Source organism: Myripristis murdjan, chromosome 14 (assembly GCF_902150065.1).
Source record: "Myripristis murdjan chromosome 14, fMyrMur1.1, whole genome shotgun sequence".
In the NCBI taxonomy this organism is placed as follows: domain Eukaryota; kingdom Metazoa; phylum Chordata; class Actinopteri; order Holocentriformes; family Holocentridae; genus Myripristis; species Myripristis murdjan.
In genome coordinates this window covers 9,141,058-9,159,197 of record NC_043993.1, presented here as the reverse complement: position 1 = coordinate 9,159,197, position 18,140 = coordinate 9,141,058, and the positions used below count along the sequence as shown (strand labels likewise).

The 18,140-nt window shown below is 38.6% G+C and overlaps 1 protein-coding gene across 5 annotated transcripts in view; it reads right to left on the bottom strand.

Moving 5' to 3' along the window:
* Positions 1-550: 550 nt before the first annotated feature.
* Positions 551-18,140, bottom strand: part of gabra1 (gamma-aminobutyric acid type A receptor subunit alpha1) — a 32,158-nt gene continuing 14,568 nt past the window's right edge. For all 5 annotated transcript variants that reach the window (XM_030069622.1, XM_030069624.1, XM_030069626.1 and 2 more), the window contains exons 8-10: positions 16,723-16,875; positions 6,205-6,407; positions 551-4,817 (exon numbers count right to left, since the gene is read on the bottom strand). In XM_030069622.1, the coding sequence (XP_029925482.1) occupies positions 4,497-4,817; positions 6,205-6,407; positions 16,723-16,875 (677 nt within the window). In that variant the 3' untranslated portion in view covers positions 551-4,496. The remainder of the gene's footprint in view (positions 4,818-6,204; positions 6,408-16,722; positions 16,876-18,140) is intronic.

Genomic DNA, 18,140 nt, shown 5'->3' with positions numbered 1-18,140 from the left:
TTATTTGCACTGGGCAATGATTGATTATCACCAGAGATGTCACCAAATTACCAAAAAAAATAATAAATAAATAAATAAACAAATAAAATTGAAGATTACCACTGTAAACAATAATGTAAATCATTGTACGAGCTGTACTGCGATATGCATGTGGGTGAAAAATGTCTCTTCGCCTCAATTAGTGACTTTACAATTTTATCTATCTATCTATCTATCTATCTATCTATCTGTTATCTTCTTCTATCAAGAGAAAGCTGGCACAGTCACTCTTTCCATGCGGTGACATGTGAATGTTATAAAGTCGGCACATGGATATTTACTCATTTTAACAATGTATGCTGAATATTGGATGTTTTATGACCTTTTTCTCTAGCTGGCATGCTTGAAGTATTACATCAAGTTTCCGACGTAAAAGGAGCAGTTCAAACTCATATGCTGACAAAGATCAGCCTTGTCACTTAGGAAATAGATCTTTTCAGGCGAATGAAAAACTGAATAATGTATATTACTCCGGTAATTCATAGCACAAGGACAGAGGTGAGGACATGACTTTCATTTCTTTTCTTTTTATTTAAAGACTTATGCAGAGAATCAGATTCTACAGGGCCATATCATAACCAAAAAAATAAAGAAATAAAAACAAAAAAGAAAACATTTACAGAAGGTTCACCATGTCATCGGTATCCCTCAAGAATCCTTTGTCATTAGCCATTACACAACCGTCATGTACATGTGTGTGTGTGCGCGAGTGTGCATGTGTGTATTTTGTATGTGCCTGTTTGTCTGTGTCCATATGTATATAGTCCCACTCTATTATCTCTAACTGTAATCAACTTTTGTGCTTTAGAAAATTAGTTTTTTTTTTTTTTTTTTTTTTTTTTTTTTTACATTTCAGTCAAAATGAAAACATATTTTGCTAGATAAAAATACAAGAAAAAAGACTCCAGTAGGTACCTAGGAATAACCAAAGACCCAATGTTGAAAAGCAAGTGCTGCTGAGAACTGCAATGGACCTTGCATCAAACATAATGGAATCGATGCTTTAGATGCCTACGAATGCCTTATATACATGTATCTGCTGTAAATGAGAGTAAGGGTAAATGTTGGAAGCTCATGATTGCACTGTGCCTCACACTTGACATTCTCTTTCTGGAGCATTTAGTGCACGCTGTGGACCAAAACCAGAACTGGATTTCCAAAAACGAAAAAAAAAAAAAAAAAAAAAAAAGGTTAGTGTTTGTTTTATTCTTGGGGTTTAGCATCAGAGAAATCGAGAAACACAGAATTATTAAACTGACTTTCAGATGTTTTACAGTGGTCGCCAAAACTTTCTGGTGCTCAGTGTCCTTGAGCTTTTGAAAAGTAAAATATGGACCAAAAAAAAAATTCACTTGCATCCATTTTAGTCATGGAAACAAGGTAAAATAACGAACAGAAGGAATAAAAATAATACTACTGATAAAGTGATCTTGTTATAATTTCCTCCTGGTTTTCAGTTCAATCACTTTATTGCATGTCTCTGGGAAAGTGCAATCAACGCTGAAAGCCATTCCCCCTTCTCACCACTGATAAATCCAAAAGGCAAACAAAAGAGTCCGCTGACTGTTGTCTTTGAGATCACCCAGCATAACAATGTTTTTTTTTTTTTTCTTTTTTTTTTCTTAAAAAGCTAATGGGTGTGCAGCTGATAAAAGAGCTAAGTTTTTTTTTTTTTTTTCCTTTTTCATATAACAGCTTGTAAATCTGAAACACAATGGTCAGGGAGAAAAGGTAGATGATGTGGTTCAAAGCTGTCCTTGCATAGCACGAAGCTGACTACATAAATGTAATGATATTGTACTTCTAAATGTGCAAAATGCATAACAATAGGTTGATAATACAAACAATATTCATCATCTTCTTAGCTAATATCTTCATTAATAAAGAGTCAAATACTGTATGCATTATGTATTTTACATATGTATATATATTTTTTCTTCATCATGATAATAAACATCCATACAATATTTTAGAATTGAAATATCTATATATTTATATTTATACAACTCTTCACCCTGAACTTTGCAGTTCCTTGACTCTCTGCCTGTAGGTTGAGTGGCTGTGAACGGTAGACTGCTTGCATAAGCTTGCAAAGACCTCTGCCATTAGGGGACAGGTTCAGTATTGGTCATAATAATAATGTGGATAATAACAATAGCAACAACCACCAGTCTCTCTTTCCTTCTCCCTATGGGGATGGCGTCACCTCTTCACCCCAACGCACAAACACACAGAGAAGTCTGCAGGGTCCTGACATGCCTTTTGCCCTGTGCAGTGTCCTGTAAAACATATTTTCAAAAGTACACCCATAACCCATAACGCCATACAATGCATCCCACTCCTCAACAAGAAGCGGAAAAGCCGTTGGAGTGGGTACAAGTGGCTTCAAGTCGGAGTCACAACACAACACAACACATGCAGCCTGTTATTTTTGACCAAATCCATACAATGCCTTGATTGCAACGTATAGCATATACATGGAACTACAAGTATTAGGGGTCAATGTAAAGCTACAATGAATATCACCCCCTAGACTGTGTGTCAGGTTCAGGTCCTCAGAAAAGCCCTTGCTAATTAATATTGCTACATTAACATAATTTAAAATGGACTGTTTGAAAACCTTAACGTGCCACATCAGAGAAGAAGCATTTCCCTATGTGTATGCTTTTACAGGTTAAATGAAAAAGTGAGCAAAGACAAACGAAACATAGTTCTTTCACATTTGCGTGAGTTTTTGTTGGTTTTACTCTGAAGAGCAATTGACATCATGCTACAAAAATATAGATATTCATCTTCATTACTATCATAGAACTACAAGACAAGTCTGTGCGAAACACAGCGCCGGCTAAAATAAGATTATAGTGCCACTTCAACTTTATGTTCCCTCCCTCTCTTTCTGTCTCTGTCCCTGTCTCTCGCTGTTGCTCACCAACAAGCAGCAACAAATAAGTCCAAACGGGCATGTGATACTGAAGGCAGTGTAGCTGGTACTTTCTGAGTGTTATGTCTTAAATTTCAACTGAAGGGAGAGGGGAACGGTGGCAAACAGGGTCAGGGGACACACTGAGATGGAAAACCTAGATGCGCCATCATCGACAAAGTAGTAGCTTTCACAGCTCCAACTCTGAAAATGGAAAAGGCACTTCTCCCTCCACTCAGTGTGGCCCGCCCCCTCCTTGAGTGATGCTAACTTGCGAATGAATTTACTATTTTTGCAAACAAGGCCCCACCATTGACGATGGTGTCTCCTCCACAGAAGCCAGAAAACAAAACAGGAAAGAATGTGAGCATTTTAATTCTACATATAAAATGCATTCCAACATTTAGGATGAGTTGTACATTCTTACCACTAGCCAATCCCAGTTTACACTATTGTTGTTGTTGCTCTTGTTGCTGTTACTGTGTACACAAACACACAGCTAAAGATGCATTTGAACAATATATTACCTCAATGTCAGTGGTGAGAGCAGCTTTGATGAACTATCAATGGAACGGTAACTTGGCAAGAAACAGTCACTTGGGCGTGAAGTAGACCAGTTAATATTATTTTCATAGAAAGTATCATGAACAGAAACAACATTAAAAAATAAAAATAAGTAAAATAAAATCCTTTGCCATATGTTGAATAAACATACCCTTTGTTACACTTTGTAAAGCTTAAACATAATATTGACATCTCTAAGACTTGATAATATTTACAATGCTGAGAAATTAAATATTTTTTTTTTATGCTGAGCACAAAGATGAATGAATTTATTTTAAATCTTTTTTTTAAATCCCTAAATAAATGTGTGTGTCCGCTGAGACATGTTTTATTGCTATTGCAGAAACCCTAACATATTTTAAGAATGACATAATTAACCTCAAAAAACATCAACATCTACAGAGAATGGAAGATTTTTTGACAGATTGAGGGTAGCAGTTTGCCATTGATATCAAATAAACTAAGCTATCAGTAAAGGTTCATCTGTATTTGAAATAAATAAATAAAATGATGCTCTGCCCATGCATATACACAAGTGCCTTTTACAGTGTCCATGATTTAATGTTCAACAAAAAAGAACAAATTACAAAACAAACTAAAATAAATAAATAAATATAATAAAACAAACAAACATATAAACAATAGACCCTTAACAATTTTGGGCTATGTGCAGTTGTAGAATAGCATTCTCTTGGGTATATATTGATAGCGTATTTTCTTTGTAGCATTATCTCCAACCCCATCAACACCCGTTCAAAAGTCTGTATTGTTGTCATTCTATGACATATTTTCTCTTTTTTTTTTTTCAAAATGTTCAAAATTTAGGTGAACATAGAAGCAATGCAACAACTGGGAATTCAAACCAGCATGGACACCATGTTTGTCTGAAAATAAACACTTTTTTTAGGAAGAGGAAGAAGAAGAAGAAAAAAGAAATAAATACAAGAATAAGTTAAAAGGTATGGGATGTGGATTAGTGTGGGTTGACCCCCTGCAATTTGGGCTTCTTATTCAAGTAGGTCGCCCAGTAGACCAAGTTAAAGGTTCCAAAGAGCAGAGGGAAGGCTATTCTGGCAATCCTGTCTATCTTGCTCACACTGTTAAAGGTCTTCTTGGCCTCTGGAGGTTTGGGCTTTGGCTCCTCCTTAGGCTCAGTTGGGGGTGGAGGGGCGCTTTTGGCAATGGTGGCCAATCCAGGGTCCCTGGCAATATTGGGGGCGAAGGCTGTAGCAGTGGCGGCTGGGTAGGCTGTGGTGTTGTTCTTCTTCAGGAGTGACTCCTTCTTCTTCTTTTGCTGATTTGGTTTGTTCCCACAGAATTGGGAAAAGTAACAAGGATGAAGAGTTTGGATTATGGACATCATCAAAGTGAGGACTGTGACACAATATAGTATGAGGGCACAATGCTGTGCACAATTGCATTCAGGCTTTAAGTTGCATTCTGTAGCTTTGGCACACTTTGTGCCATCTAACTGCTGCTGTCAGTGCAGAGGTGCCATGAATAAATTTGTGCTTTCAGGCCAGTTTAATGACCGTGACAGCCATAAGCCTGCAAAGTCACTTGGTTTTCTTTCTGTAAATCAGCCACTGAGGATGAGAACTGTTTTTTTTCCTAAACAGGACTTGTCATGCAATGCTAGCAAAGCTACCATTACAGCTAGCATGCGATTACAGAGTTTCACAGTGATATAGGTATTCATGCGAAAACATTTGTGCTGTTCTTTGTTTATAAATAAACTAGCCTTTTGTGAGGATTTCTGTTTTCTTCAATTACAGCTTCCATCAACTAATCAATGCCTTATTGGTAAAGGATTAGAATATGACTAGAAGATATGGGCTAATAACATCATGCTCTTAACTAAGAGAAAAAAAGTAATAATTTCTGTTTGTGCGCACAAATAAAGATTTTCAAGCTGTTTTGATTTGAATGCTTGTTAGCACTGAAATTTTATATCCACAGAGGGTTTGAAGTGGGAGGGTGAGTCAATCATCTGTTGTCCAATCCCACAACATGATTTATAGTAACACAGCAATTATATCTTCACATGGAAATCAACATCTATGGCTGACAAAGAGGAAAACATCTCCAGAATTACACCCGCACTACTAACAGCATGTAGATCAGAGATGCAATATGAAAATTATGTTATCAAGCAGCCTTGTAAATATTCAGTAAAAAAAAAAAAAAAAAAAAAAAATCTGAATATCAAAATGAGAAATATTCAGCCCACATTTGCATTTAGTAACATTCAACTAGGCAGTCTAAAATCAAATATTAGCCTGTATTTAATATATATTTTTTAAAGAACAGCTGGAGACTACAAAGTAGCACACCGCTAACTGCGGTGTAGAAACAAGTGGAGCAGAAAGCTCTAGAGGAACACTAAACTATTAATGTCCACGTCATGTCTCATGAATCTCATTTGCTGCGAGATCAGCACGCGACAACAATTGAACATCTCCTTCCTGGTCCAGCTCCCTCAGCAATTAACTGCTAACTGTCTTGGTTCAAAAGCGACTGACTGAGATATCTACATTCAGCCTTGTGTAGCTTTCCCAATAAAGCAATATTATTTGTCACTTTGCAAATTATTACTACTAGTACAGTTGATGTAACATATTTATAATTTGTGGCATACAGTAATGTGCATAGGTAATACAGGTAAAAACAGGTCCAAATACCTTCTCTGGCACCACACTTTTTCCATCCCAGGCGTACCCCCTCTTGGTGAAATAGTTCACTGTGGCAAACTCAATCAGGGCCGAGAAGACGAAGGCATAGCAGACAGCGATGAACCAGTCCATGGCTGTAGCATAGGCCACTTTAGGGAGTGAGTTCCTAGCGCTGATACTGAGTGTGGTCATGGTCAGGACAGTGGTCACTCCTGCAGGCGACACATAGAGAGAGGGGCATCATGGTCAAGGTGAAATGATGAATTATTCAGACACTTTTAATTTGCATACAGAATCAAAAGATAGATTAAAGAAAAACCAGTATCGTATTAAGTATTAAGCATAAATTGTTGTAACATTTTTGTTGCTTACTACACAGGATTGTTCAGGGAGAACTACTGTATGTCAAGCATGCTCAGAAATTTCCAGAGCAAGGGTGCTGTGGAAAGAATTACACTTTTGCTACTGCCATGATGTAACATTATGCATGAATGAGTAGTACAGCAGGTCAATTGGTCATGGGTTATATGTGCTTAAATGGATGAAACTTAATCATATTCATCACGTTAGCGTATAGGTCTATTACATTTTGACAGGCCATGCTTTCTCTTGAGTGCGGCTCGAGGAATAAAATTCACAGCAAGACATTTTTCCCACTAAAAGCAACTGAGGAAGCAGTTTCTTCACATGAACTTTCATTAGACTGGCTGATACAATCTTGCAGTGTGATTATAATAGGCTCAGAAAGGTAGAAATTTTCACAAATGCTATAAGGTACAGTTGACTGCACGGCTACAGACTGGCTAATAGCAGCCCAAATACTCTTTATCTGAGTTTGACCTGCATACCAGTGCTCAAACCAAGTGTGCTGAAAGAAGATATATCAAAGCAAAAGAGGAACAAGACATTTGAAGCATGCTTTAATCACAAAGGTCCTTTAAATTACTGCTGCATTTCACTTTATATATAATTCAGACGATGCAATACTTTTCCACTTGTTCTTCTAACATCTCCCCCCTCATGACTGAAGTGGATTTAATAGGGGAAATCAATAAGAGATTATAGCTCTTACCTGGATTCACCAGGTCAGTCTATACTGCGAAATGAGCAGCCACTCCTGATATTTAGTGCAGTGAATATATTATCTTTATGTAACGTAGCCTTGTAGGACATCAGCCTCACATTAGTGAAAGCAGAGGTGAGAAACTATATGGAGGGAGAGGAATCGGGTCAGAGCATATCTAACGGTGCATTGCTCATCCATACGGACTAGTGCAGATGTTTACACACCAAACAACAACATCAGCCCAGCGGCAGACAACCCAGAAATTCATACAGGGCTGTGATGGTCCAAATGTACGGAGCTGAGGAACAGCTGGCTCGCTCATAAATTATAAAATATACAAAGAGGACCCTCCCACATGCAGGCTACATCTGAAGAAATATGTGCATGCATGCACACACGCACATGCAGCACATACCACACGCAGTTGAGCTTGATTTAAAACAACAGCCTCTTTTAAATTTATAATATGTAGCCTCAGCACAACTACAAATTGAATGCTACAATGGATGTTTTGTATAATTAGATGCACAGGTACAGAAGAGCTACAGAGCCCTTTTGAATTTAAATATTATTAAATAATGCAGATATCAGTTTTACATTTAGAAAGAAGATGATGAAGATGGTGCTTCGAAGGACCAAATGAGCTCTGCGGACAAGAGAGACTCTATTAGATAATATTAGATGCTATATCATCGATGGATTGGTGGACTGGGGCACAGTCAGTATGAAGGCCAATTTTAATCCAGTTGCCATTTATTCATTATTATTAATCATGGGTCCTTTGAGGCTCTTTACTTTTTTGTTCTGGAAAACAGAGAAATACCAAAAATGTGTTGGCACTTTCCTCTTACAAAATTACACTTCAAAAAAGTAGAACCTTTTGTTAATAAACTTTTTTAAGCATTTATACTGAGCAGTTTTCCTTCCTAATACCATGACCTTTCTTTGCTACAGAAAAAGACCCTCTCTATCCAGCCGAAAGGAAGAAGTAAATATGTAAGTAAGAACATCAGTCAATCAATCAATCAATCAATCAATCAATCAATTATTTTTGATCTGGATCTGAGAATTCCAGGCTATCCCATTTCCTAACTGTGAAAGCAACTAGTGGTGAGCGATTAAGTCAGTCCTACAATGTTATCGTTCCCTTGTGAATTCATCTTCTTCCTTCTCAGTTCTGATGAAGTGCTGGTATGAATCATGGGCTCTTCAACCTCCCACTCTCTTTTCACATGCTTTTTGGCTTTGCTGAGTTGATGCTGTGACATGAAGCATAAAGGATGATTATTATGTTCTCATTAGTCAAAGCCAAATAAATGATTGGTCATTAGCCATGAATGAGCAGGGCAGCTCTAATGGATTTACTGGGTCTGCATTGTAAGTACACAGAGTACATGGCCATACATTTGTGGTTTTCATTATGCCTGAGAAGGGAATGACAAATAAGTAGGTCAATGTTATTTATATTGCTGGTATTTATCAAATGAGCAATGTTGGTAGCTCCTTCCATCAATTTTAAATGTACGTACTAGACGGCAGGAATATCAGAGAGTTGCAACCCAGAAATGCATGCAAGCCATGTAAAGAAGTGAATGAATTAAAGCAGATACAGATTTAAGTAAATGCGGCTGCTGAGATGTGTAATAGCCATTGTTGAATCAAGTGTGGAAATACAGTTATGTGATCTCATAAAATCCAGTCATTAAAATCAGATCTCCAAATATCGTATCTCAACAACAGAGCTAAAACGTCAATAACACTTTCAGTTGCTTAAACTTCTAAATTCTTATAAACACTTGTACCAGGGATTAGGCAAGTCATGGCCGCATAAATAGGCTGCATCACACCTATTCCTGTGGTAAACAGTGAAAGAGACAGTCTTCAGGCAATCAGCTTAGTCTATCTGAAACAGATGAGGAGCCCAGTTTGCCTTTCATGTTCTGGTGTCTTCTTCTTAAGGTACCCACACATGACCAAAGCTCTGCATTGCAGTCTGTGCTAAGTGGGGTGTTGGAAGATTTGCCGATGCATCATTACAGAAGGTCGCATGGTAGCAGAAAGATGGTGAAATAATAACAATATTTGTTTGAGGTTTAATCAATTTCACATCCATTGTCACTAGTCCCTGCACAACACATTAGACAGGATCATGTGGATGTGCAATTCATTTGCTAATTGGAATCCTGCACACACAAAAGGTCATATATTGATTGATTTTAATGAGTATAAAATATTGATGTGAACTAGGTGGGTTTATTTTCAGCTACTCTTACTATTTTGCTGAATTGCACAATTCCAGAAGTCCAGACACCGTCTTCTATCTTTGTATGCACAAAACAAATGTGTAATTTAATTGCGAGCACCTTGATTATCATTTCAAGCTTGAGCACACTGGAAAATTTCAACAGTGTGCAACGATAAGGTAACTCTGCTTCTGAGGTGTTTGCCATCCCTCTCTTTACAGGAGAACTGCCAACGCACAGTGAATTTGCTGGTGATCATGTCCGGTCTTTACAAGAGCTCAGTGGGAATTGCAGCACACGGGAGAGACACCTCACATCTAAAGCCACTGCATTTAGAGAAACCAGAGGGGAAAGATGGAGGGAGGGAAGATGAATACGCAGCATTCATGGGGATGGTGGTGACAGAGAGGAGCAATGAGACACACAAAGACAGGAGTGGGAGCAAGATGTATCAGCATATTTGGATAGACAAGGGCAAGAGGAAGGGATGGAGGAAAGATGGATGGAGGGATGGGTGAGAATAGAGTAATGTCAATCTGTCAGGTAGTTTGTTTTCCAATAAAGCTGTTAGTTTGTGGGGGAGGATGAAGGCAACACAACTGAGTATTTACACAAGATTTCACAAATGTGCTCCATTGCTTGAATTCATGTTTATTTTGCTATAGTTAACAAGCTCAGTTGTCTTGGAAACACACTCTTCTTAATGCCATAAAAAAGAAAAAAAAAAAGAAAAAAAAAAAACATGAAAGTAGCCGGTTGCTTTGTTGGCTGCTTGTGATGGTGTGTGTGTGTGTGTGTGTGTGTGTGTGTGTGTGTGTGTGTGTGTGTGTGTGTGTGTGTGTGTATGTGTGTGTGTGAGTGTGTGTGTGTGTGTGTGTTGTGCGTGCTTGGATACATATGCATGTGTTGAAGTGCTTGCAGGTGCATGCCTGTGTGCGTTTCCCACCTCCATGGAGAACAAAGCCCCATTCCCCTTTGTGTCTGTTTAGTGATGGGCCTATTTAGGAATCATTTAGAACACCAACAAGCTGATTCATTAGGACATGACTCCAGAGCTGGTTTTAAATGACTCCATTTGACATGTTGGGCTAATAGACTTGAGGAAGTCAGTTTGAAGGCTGTTAATGAACAAAGTCACTGATCTGGAAACTTCTAACTGGATTAATAGTGGTGTAACTCAATTCTTGAGAGTCACTTCCACTCGATTTAGCTCTGTGTACACAAGCACTGACACTTGATTTATATGATACATATCTTTTAACAAGGTTTTTGCCTCTGTGTGCAGACTTACTCACACACACACACACACACACACACACACACACACACACACACACACACACACACACACACACAACCTACACACACTTTCTTTCATGCACAAACACACAGGGTGACGAAAGATGACAAATGTCAAGATATAGAGAAAGATGGCATGAAGAAGCAAACTGGGGGAAAACAAAATTAGAGATTTCGGGTGATGAATGACAAGGTGAGGCTGACTATCTCAAGGTAGGATCACTGCTATCACTGCTGCCTCAGGCAAGGAAAGATTTGCAATAAAAAATGTAGCCTGTTAACTAAAGGTATGAAATAATGTAAGTTAAACATTGTGTCTAAGATATGTCTAAGATATAGTGCTTCATAGTTAAGTCAGTGTTAATGAACAAGCATCACGTAGAAACATGTAAGGATGATTGAAATTTGTCAGAGCACTGATTACATTAAAAGATACTATCCACATATTAGTGGTAAAGATCTGATCATTGTGCTAACTACACAGAAGCATGTCTCAATCTTCTAAGACACAGAATGAAACCATGTCCTCACTATTCACTGTGTATTTATCTCACAAAAGCACAATAACAGAGACAAAATTGTTTTACTGGCAACTGGATGTTTGTTCATGAGAGCATGTCCTGTATCACCTTTTGGAGCCCATACTAATAAACTGTTGTAGTCTGCAGAGGAATAGGCATGGCTGTTGATCAATCATGCCTATTCCTCAGCCTTCAACCTTCAACCTTGCCAGCCATCTACCAGCATCTCCACTGTGCTGGTTCACTTTAAGCTGATGTTTTATTCATGCCCTTATCAACAACTAAAACCTCATGTGGGCCTCTGTCCACCAGCAGCAAAACTGTATTACTGTCTGTATCACGGCTTCATTTCTTCACTGTTTCAAAAAAAAAAAAAAAAAAAGAAGAAGATTGACATGTGATTGGTGTGGGAGTGTGGCCGTGCTGCACTCTCAGTGGCACGCACACACACACACACACACACACACACACACACACACACACACACACACACACATATACATCTCTCACTGGCAGCACTGTCAACAATGTGTCAGCTAGTACTCAGAAACGCATGAGCACCCACATGCACTTCAACCCAGCCACATATATACGCACACATAGGAAACTGACAAAAACACATACACTCACCCGCATGCACGCGTGTGCGCACACACACACACACACACACACACACACAGGGTGTTATTCCTTAATGAGCAGATACATTAAACAGCATCAAGGGAGAGCCAATAAATACACAGCCAATCGCTCTTAAGCGGAGAGGAGAAATAGAGCTAATCTTCTGAGCACTGCTGTCCCTGACAACTTAGACAGAAAGAGAGTAAGAAGTGAGAGAGAGTGCCATATCAGCACCATCAATGGCTGTTTCATTTTTTCTATTTCTATTTTTTTTTTTTTTTTTTTTTTTTCATTTGGGTCACAAATAAATAAATTGCCAACGGTTTTCCACTACACCGATCTGGCTGTAAACTAATCAGCCTCTTTAATCGGCACAGTGATAAATAAGATAACTCTACCGACTGCTGCGTTTTCAAATTGCCTATTCATCTACAGGGCTGGCTTTAGGAAAGGATTTAGTACCGAGGTTGTGCTTCATTGTGATATAATGTCATTTATACTGTGTTCTGAATGCTGCATTTGCTCATGTTAATGGGATTTTTGTGTCAGCTTTGGACATCTGTGTTTGAAACATAAACCTGGTCACATCTGTGGTAATGAAACAACAAGTTCATATTTCAGTGGGAAGTTGTCCACTCTTCCAGGTGGTGCGCTGCTAGAAGAAAGTGGTTTGAAAAGCCATTATTATTTTGTCAAAACAAAAACAAAAAGGAGAACCACACTCTGAAGAAGTGTCTGGAGGATAAATTAAAATTGAGCTTCATATGCAAGCAAAATAAGTATTAAAAGCGCCATATTTTTCCTTAACCATAAAATGAACTGGTTAATAATAATTTTTGATGATAGCAAAAAGGTTTATAATTTTGTTTTCCTTATTTGTTTGTTTTAGTTTTCACACACGTGCAACTTATAATATATAGTAAAGTTTTATAGTTCAATGAAAATAACATCTCTGCATGTCAGCTGACACTATCTGACATATATCTGGGGCTGAAAAGGGTCCGTGTAAGCAGAGGTGGAACTTGGTAATTTCATTTACTCACGTTACTGTAATTAAGTAGCTTTTTGCATACTTGTACTTTTCTGAGTATTTTATAAAGTCAGTATTTTTACTTTTACTTAAGTATATTTGTGCTTGAGTATTGTACTTCACTACGTTTTAAATCATATCAGGGAACAAATGATCAATGACAGATTGTGGAACCTTTCACAATAAAACTCAGCAAGGATGACAAGAGGAATCTTGCCTCTACTTTGGTGGTTCTACTTTTTGTCATTTACAAATTTCACAATAAAAGCTGCACGATTAAAAACTGCAGATGATCAATGTCGGGAAAAAGGGGGCACAATATCAGTGAGTTGGTGTGATGATGAGAACGATGTAGACATCATGCGCGTATTCCACATTTGTTAGTTGAGTCCGCAGGGTCCTCACGTCAATCAACAATCAATCAAATGGCACAGATATTGTAAATTGTGAAAGCATCTTGTGCCTGCCAAATACATGAACTTTCAGTTGAGTCTATGTGAGGTTGCACCCTATGGTCAGTAGATCACAATAACATATTTGTGTATGGGAAGTGGCACATATGTGTATCAGTGCTCTGAAACAATATGACCATAAGCTGACCGTCAAAACACAAATTTTGGACCTCTGCAAGACAACATTGTACTTGCCGACTGTTTTTAATGCCCTATTTCTGCCTCACCAAACAATTAACAAATAAAGCAATATCAAGTGGCAACAAGACAACCCAATTTAGAGGTGATACACATTTGCCTCTGTAAATGACAACAACTGCTGGGAGCGCTGTCATCATGATCAGCGCAAACATTACACTTGAACTTTTCTCCAAAATCAGCATGCAACACATTATTCTACCCTGTGACTGCATAGCAACAATTGCTAGGTTGCCTGTCTCTGTCGCTTACATTGCAGAGTGGTGAGACTTGAGTTTTTAAAAGCTCCACATAATTTATCAGGGTATCGTTTGCTCTCTAGATGACAATGCAAATTAATATCAGCTCTGCCATATGTCAGTGTACATATGATTCACTGAGGCAAAGAGGAACGCTGCATGAAGATGTCAGAATTTGTGTGACAAGCCCAGCTTACTTTTTCATTTTGACAGAACAAGCATTATACACACGCACAATGCCTTGATACATCACATTAATCTTTGCCTCTGTCAATAACCAAATGATTAAGCTGGCAATAAAGCACCTTCATAGTCTCTTATGTCTTTTTAATGATTCATTCACGGTGGTATTGACATTGTAACCTCTTTGAAGACGAGGCTCACTCATCTCCTGTCTCAAACAATGCATATTAATCACACGAATGACCTACCTAGTATGCTGGCATGTGTGTTTCCATGCAAACGTGTGCATGTGTTTATTCAAGCGTGGGAGGGTGTGTGTGTGTGAGCATGTGTGTGTGCTGGGGTGCATTTGCACTCATGGAGCAGAACCAGCGTTGATAGCATAAGGGACACACACGCCCTAGATAGTTGTTTGAATCTAATCTAGGCCATCCTCATTTCCCCTCTACACGTGATAAGCACCGCAGGTAGCTGACTACGGCACACACACACACAAACACACAGCCGCACAATCACGTAAAGACACACAGTTACATTCACAAACTCACACAAACACACAGACACAAAACACTGCAGGAGGGGTAAGAAAAAAAAAAACTGCAGGAGGATGCAGAGCTGGAAAATCTGTTGCCATAGTTAGACACTCTGGCTGTATTATGATTCTGGGAAAGCTCTTTAAGTAACGGGCCAGGGGAAACACTGACATCCATGGGAAGGGAGTGAGAGAGAGAGCGAGAGAGAAACAGACAGAGAGAAAGAGGAGAGAGAGAGAGAAAGAGAAAGGATGAGAATAAGAAGAGGAAGAAGAGGAAGAAGACGGAATAAAGAGGGGGCAGGGTGAGGTAACTCAAGGACATTCTGCCTACTGCTGTGCATTGCTGCTTCAGAGCATGGTGCAGACTAGCAAGAGCTTTCCTTTTGGGCGGTGTTATGTAAGACCTTAGTGTGACAGACAGACAGATACACACACACACACACACACACACACACACTCATGCAGGCACACAAACACGTGCACATACCCAGACACATGAACACATATACACAGAGACGTATGATGTAAGTGTCTGCGTCGTGCACTCAGTGGTGCACACTTACATCACACACAGACCCGCAAACACACAATGCACCCACACACACACACACACACACACACACACACGCACACAGTGCTGGACCCACAGACACACATTCCAGGCACGTAAATCTACATTCCCACTAAGCCCTTTGCTTTAAATTCTACTGCAGCGAGCCGCAACTGATTGTGTTTGTCTTGTTGGTGCAGAATAGGATAGAATAGCATAGAACAGAACAGAAGAGAATAGGATAGAATAGAATAGAATAGAACAGAAATTAAACACTGTATTTTAGTTAGGTTGGACACTGTAACTGAGGATAACTGATTATGCAACTGTAAAGAGACATCTTTTTTTTTCAGCTAAGCATCATTTAAATGATTTATTTGTCCATGCTGAATTATTTCTCTAGGGATGCTAGCAAAGGCATTACAATTTTTATGTTTTAATTAGATATTATTGCAATAGGAAATGTGTTATACTGGGCAGCAAAAATGAGAGACAGAGAGGAGAACTTACCCAACAGAATACCTTGAGGCAATAGGCCAGGCTCCCTAGCCTTTTTAAAAAGGTGACCTCATACTGAGGTCAGCATTTTAAACTTGTGAAAATTTGGTATTCACATTGTAACAAACGCAGACCATGCTGACTACAGGAACAACATTTTCCTTTGGGGAAAAAACATAATGCTGCACTTCCATGACAGCTATATGTAGGTAGGCTGTGGGTCAGTTTCTTCTATTGAGTCCAAAAGCTATTCCCAGAAGGATTTTATTTGATAAATTGCAATCAGATTTCATTAGTCATTTATATTTTGATTGGATTTCCCCCCCCCCAGAGACTCCATTTTCACAATATGTCCTGTAGAAACTGACAACGTAATGTCTGAGATGATATAATAGTTAAAGAAGTTAAACCATTAAAAAAAATGTGTCTCGACATAGGTTGAAAATGTAATTATGTAATATATTATTATCTTGACCTTGGGTTAGCATTTCATAAGGGGTGTAACATTTTCAACTGATGATGTAATAATTAGACAGACAAGTAATTTTTCAAGTTTAATTCATAACTTGTAAGATTAACTTGTTATGTTATTGGTCAGTTATATAATTGCATCATCATTTAAAAATATGGCACAGCCACAGTGAAGTGGTAACAGCTAAATCATGAAAGAATATGGTGTCATTAATTACATGATGAAGTTGTATTATTTGTTTTATTATTTACAGAGACAGGTTTTTAAAAACATTATTTTATTACATTAGCTCAGCATTTAATATATAATTAGTTGCTGCAACGCCACAGTAAGTGCAAAACATCTGCAGTGGGCTTTCTGATATGCGGTTTGGTGTCTGGGCAGAATGTTATGATGTTTTTATGAGGTTCCACTGGAGCAAATGAGGAGTTCAGTGCCTTGCTCAAAGGTCACTGGACTGCAGTTTTTTTTGAGAAAAGGACAAATCTCAATCATTGCCTCAATCACATCTATCACCACCGCTTTTCAAAGTAGGGATTGAAACCGTCTGGTGCAATCTTCTGATGACAGCCTCACTTTTCTAAGCAAATATGTCAAAAAGTGGAAAGCAGACAACTCACCAAAGACAGTCCTGGCAGGGACAGACTCTCTGTTGAGCCAGAAGGACACCTGGGAAAGGATGACTGTCATGATGCAGGGTAGGTACGTCTGGATCACAAAATAACCAATCTTCCTCTTCAGGTGGAAATGGGTTGTCATCACAACATATTCGCCTGCGGTCAACAGACAAAGGACATGAAGGAGTCAAGAAGAATGTACCAACAGTGATTTATTGAGAAAATTAAAGTAAATGTAAATCGGACAGTAAATGGAACCAGCACCCATGACAATCAATAGTCAAAAATGTACAGATAGCAAGATTACAAGTAAGCTAGAATATTCAGTTATTTATGAGCCTTTGTTGGCATAGTAGGTAGAGAATCAAATATAAGTCTTAATATTTGTTCTTCTAAACTAATAAAAAAAGAAAGAAAAACAAATAATCATCCAGGATTATGCTGGCAGTGTACGTTTAAGTGGTGATTCTGTGTCGTGCTGCAATAATAACCGAGGCAGGACATCTATCTCTCCTGACTCTTTTTCTAAACGGTTTATGGTGTTTTGGACTGCAGTTTTATTGCAGTGGAGATTTATCAGTGTAGTTGTAGGTGTCATCTATCAGCTAACTCAATAACCAGGTCTGATCCTATTCATCAGTGCGTTCACAGCCGTTCATAGAGAGAGGGAGAGTCAGTCATAGCCAGACAGAGTAGCCTCTGAAACAGCAATGGCAATTAATTAGATTGTAATAAATTGGCTGTTTTTAGGTTTGAGAGAGACGTACACAAGAGGATCAATGCACACTTAGCTGATACGAATTGAAAATTAATTAAATCTGTTTCAGTGAATCAACTTAGGGAACAGAATTAGCTCATGGAATTGAGCTGTGTAGGTAGTGACACATGGGAGCGCGATGTCGATAAAACAAAGTGTGGAATGGGAGGGGGGGGCTTTCTTAAGCATTACTTTTCCTGCTTCGAGGTAGCGTCACTGCAAATGGGTCACCCATTTTATGCTGTCACTAATTTTTGCCAGTATCAATGGACCAAAAAGAGGAAGTTGAAAAAAGATGTAATGGCCAGTAGGGAAATTATGAATCTGGGACATGGCCTCTCATTTGTAAAGCTACAAACTAATGTCACTGAAGATGCAGAGGAGCTGTGATGCAGCTGTCAAAATGAGGTGTGACAGCCCACTTGTTTGTGCGCTGATGAATGAATAGTGATGCTGAAGGTTTTCTAGTGGTGGGAAGTGGTATCTGACTTGTACTAGTCTGTTTTTGTATTGAACTTAAATGTCACCCAGCAACGGCATTGTTATGGCATGTGAGGAATGTCAGCTTTTGAAACCAAATGTGTGATATCTCATTGCTTTCAATTCAAATTGGGGAAGAAAAAAAAAAGTTTCTAAGCGAGAACAGTATGACAAAAGGTATTTA